This window comes from Centruroides sculpturatus, unplaced genomic scaffold (genome assembly GCF_000671375.1).
Source record: "Centruroides sculpturatus isolate CEXI.00-Female unplaced genomic scaffold, Cexi_2.0 scaffold1787, whole genome shotgun sequence".
NCBI lineage: Eukaryota > Metazoa > Arthropoda > Arachnida > Scorpiones > Buthidae > Centruroides > Centruroides sculpturatus.
Window position 1 is genome coordinate 7596 of NW_019385911.1, and position 4257 is coordinate 11852.

Here is a 4257-nt window from a genome sequence, read left to right on the forward strand (position 1 = left end):
TTATCGCTCGGTCCCACCTATCGCGTAAGATCGGGGTATCACTGTATATAGATAATATTAAACACTATATTTATTCTCTGTAAAATGTGTTTTTGATATGTATTTTGGAGTGGCTAGAATGAATTAATTGGATTTACATTGATTCATATGGAAATATATGCCTTGGATTTCTCCAATTGTTTTCGGACGGATTATCGACGAAAACCGAGGTACCACTGTAATAGCTTTGTATGTTTTAACAGAGGTCCATTAAACTTTCAATATGCCTGAGTGTTGACCGTAAGTCAGCCTGGATTCTGGGACCCTTAGCCAGATGTTTTGGCTTAATGACGCAATAAGCAACAATGACAATGGTATCTTCCACATGAGACTACCTTGTATTCTATGACCTTGACCAAGGTCACATGGAAAAATCACCATAATTAAAAACCAAGGACTTTAAACTACAAGGATAGCCAAATCCCGTATATTTGTTAGCGTGACCTTGGATCTATGTGACGTCACAGCAAGCCCTCTACTTCAACATGACAGATCTTTCAAATAACAAAATACGATAAAATATTAAATCATTTCTTAATTAATTATTAAATTACTACTAAATGTAAACTACTGTAGAATTTTCGGATTTAATAAGTGTACTGTACGTCAATAAATTTACAAGTCTTTTGTCTAATATTTATTTAACAAATTAATGAGCTATATTTTTTATTATGTGATTATCTTACTTAACTTTTTAATTTTTTTTCGACAATCACCATTTTCAGAAGGCATTCTTTTCAATATTTTATAGTTTTCTTGTTTAAGATTTCTATAATTAATTCTTATTATAGTTCTTAATTTACAAAAATCTTTTATTAAAGTAAAAGGTAAAACTGTTTCCACTGACTAATTCTGTACAACTCCGGGGCCTTTTTTATACGATTCATCGTGATATATTTCGAAATATTTATTCCATTCTATAATTTTTGCTAGCCATTCATCAGTAGGTTTAATAAGCCCTCCATAAGATAAATGTTGCACCCATGACGGAATGCTATAGTTGTAATGATTTTTAATTTTGTTAGTGGAATTAATTAAGTTTGGGTATTTTTCTTTATATTTATAGGCAAAATATCCTGCTATATACTCGAGAGCATCGTAGGAAGTTTCTTCAGAGATTGTGTTAAAGTCTAGATTGCATGTAGAGTTTCCTGAAGATTTATTTGAAGAAAAAGTAGTTTTACATTCAGTATATTGGTCTGTATTTTCACTTGATACTTCTACATGTGCTTTCTCTAAAACTTTGGGTATAATATATTCCTCTTGTCTTCGATCTGTAGTATTTACTTTTGACTCTAAAATACCAGGATTCTTACCTAAAATAATCAATCTAATCCTATATATAGCATTTAATGGGCTTGGATGTTCATTAGGACCCCGGCTTCTATTTTAAAAAAAAAAGTTTTCCAGACAATCTTGATTTAAATTGTGAGTGCAGATGTATTTTATATCAAAAGTCGATTTCATATCTTGAAAAAGATCAATTAGCGATTTCATTGAGATTATCATTCCTTTCTGGAAAATTTGGAGGGCATTTTTTCCACTTGCTCTCATTGTTGAGATTATTTTTATCATTTTATTTAAATGTTCTTCTTGTAATTCCAAGTCTACACCATATCCATTTTTGCTTGGAACAGAACCTTTTGGTGCATAGCTATTAAAAATGTCGAACCACATATTTATATCTCTAATATACGTTTCATTGATAATAATAATTGATTCATAATAAACGTTTCATTGATATTCACATTCAATTCTTTCCATAAACTTATGTTACTGCAACTACAGTCACTGACGCAAGCTACTACATTATACGATAGTAAATAAAGTTCTGCTATTAATTTTAAAAGTATTTCTCTTGTCATTTTTTGATCAAACCCGATGTAAACAGGTTGCTTCCAATTTGAAAAAAGAAGGTTATTATTGCAACCATACACAGCACACCTAGTACTCAGCATTTTGTTCTTCACCTAACATAAAAATATAGCTTTAAATATTTAATGACTTATATTTAAATCATCTTACCTTATAAAAAACTTAGTCAAATAAAACAATTACAGAAATATTAAAATAAATCACTTCGTTAATCACAAAATTGGACGAATATTAAAAGCGAAAACTAAACACGTGCACACCCTGCTCCATGTAAACAGAGATGTCAGGTCACGTGCTAACGTCACTAACTTGGCATTCCTGGCTAACATTGTAGAATAGGGATCTGGCTATCCTTGTAGTATATAGTCCTTGGTTCCTCCCGAATTGTTAGCAGCATATCAAAAACCTGAAATAAGAATTGGTAAAAATATCGAAGAATTTCTCGAGAGTACCGATTTATCCGACGATAGTAAAGTCAAATTAATAAGTCAATTTGTTTCGAGATATCAGAGAACAGTTCTTGAGTCAAAAGAACCGGTCAGAGTATTTGTCGTACCAGACGAAATTCAAGAAGCATCTTCTCGACCCCAAAAAAAACCGGTAATGATGATAATGATGGCAACGGCGGGGATGTATTAAACAAATAACTATATTTGTCCCGCAGTTATATCGAAAATACATTCCGCATATAATCGACAAACTGAGACAAAATCATTACGGATGAAACGTAAAAGGTGAATTAACAATTCGTGGTAAGCCTGTTTTAGGAAATCATATGGTATACTTAATATCATATTTAATAAGAAATAGAAAAACGCCATTAGCCCCGGTTAGTTTTAATGAATTTTATGAAGAATTTAAAAAAATAAATATTCCTAAAGAGCGGATTAGAAACAAAAATTTGGCAACTCTACCCGAAATCGGTGAAGGGCCGAGATATCAACCTACACCTGTTGAAAGTCCCAAAGAAATTTTTTCTTCAATTTCTCCAAGAGTATTTTACCAATGGAAAAAATCGACGAAAAAAAGAGGGATCGAAGCCGGACCGGTCGAAAAATCTTCAATTTTTCGGGGGTGGTCCGTTAGGATATGTCAGGCCTTATCCCTCACCACCCGGCCGCCCCATTGTGGGCCTGGCCGAACCCATAATGGGCTTCCTTAAAGAGGCCCTCTTAGTGTCCACAGGGCGGAAAGAGTTAAAAAAACACCACTACCTCATAGGTTCACCAAATGAAAACAAATTACGAATGGAAAGTAAATTGTTCCGAAAAGAAAAACATTAAGCGCGTGTTTGAACAGAGGAAAGACATGTCTTAAAGTCAAAACGTAGGGCTCGTCCCACAATGAAAGTTTCGAAATTAAATTGAAATCGGATAAAATCAAAACAATAGAATTTAAATGTTTAAAGCGCACAAAAATATTTGTTGCGACTTTATTGTTATAACAATTATTATACAAACAATATTGATCTTTAAAATCATGTCCGTCGAAATTCAAAAAACAAACGTTTCACTATTCAGTGATCAGACAGACGAAACGTTATCCATAAAGAACTTAAGAGATATTATGAAAGCCGCATCCATCAGACTGGAGGACGAAGAATTGAGAAAGATGATCAAAGAAGTGCAACAGACACCAAACGGAAGAATCGATTTTCCTAAACTCTTACATTTACTGTCGATAAAAATTAAAAGTAACGATTTCGATGACGAAATAAAGGATGCTTTCAGAATATACGAAAAAGTGAATAATGGGACGATCAGCGCCATTGAACTTCGTTACGTCATGAAGACCGTTTGGAGTAAAATAAACGAAAAAAATATCGAAAAGATGATCGAACTGGAAAAAGACGATAGAGGATATATTAATTACTGGGATTTCATTCAAAAATTGCAAGCCAAATGGAAAAATCAACTGATTTTATGAACTTTATTACAAATTAATCTGCCATTTTTAAAAAACAAAATTGATTTATGTTTAGTCTGTTTCGATTTCAATTCCTGCTACATAACGTGCATTTAAACAAATTTTAATATAAATTTTAGTCTATAAGAGATTATTTTAACAATAAAAAGTATATTCAAGATTCTACAAGTGTTTCAAATTATAATTATAGTGGCATTTAATTTATTCTCACCTTTTTACCGGTCAAGTACAGTTCGAATGTTCCTTGTCACGAATATCAACTTAAGTAGAGGTTGCATAATCGCACAAGGCAAAAGACGGAGAAATAGAATCACGTTGACAAAGTCCAGGGGCCACATATTAGGGCCTTGGGTTACTCGTGACTGCCATAACTTAACTTTATTACTTTCATTATTAGAGAGGTTGCGGCCGACGTTT

General features: G+C 32.7%; 1 protein-coding gene across 1 annotated transcript; it reads left to right on the plus strand.

Annotated features, from left to right (window-relative positions):
* Positions 1-3306: 3306 nt before the first annotated feature.
* LOC111612534 (calmodulin-2/4-like) lies at positions 3307-3998 on the plus strand. Its single transcript, XM_023353767.1, has one exon. The coding sequence runs from the start codon at positions 3313-3315 to the stop codon at positions 3838-3840; it is 528 nt and encodes a 175-aa protein (XP_023209535.1). The 5' UTR covers positions 3307-3312; the 3' UTR covers positions 3841-3998.
* Positions 3999-4257: the final 259 nt, after the last annotated feature.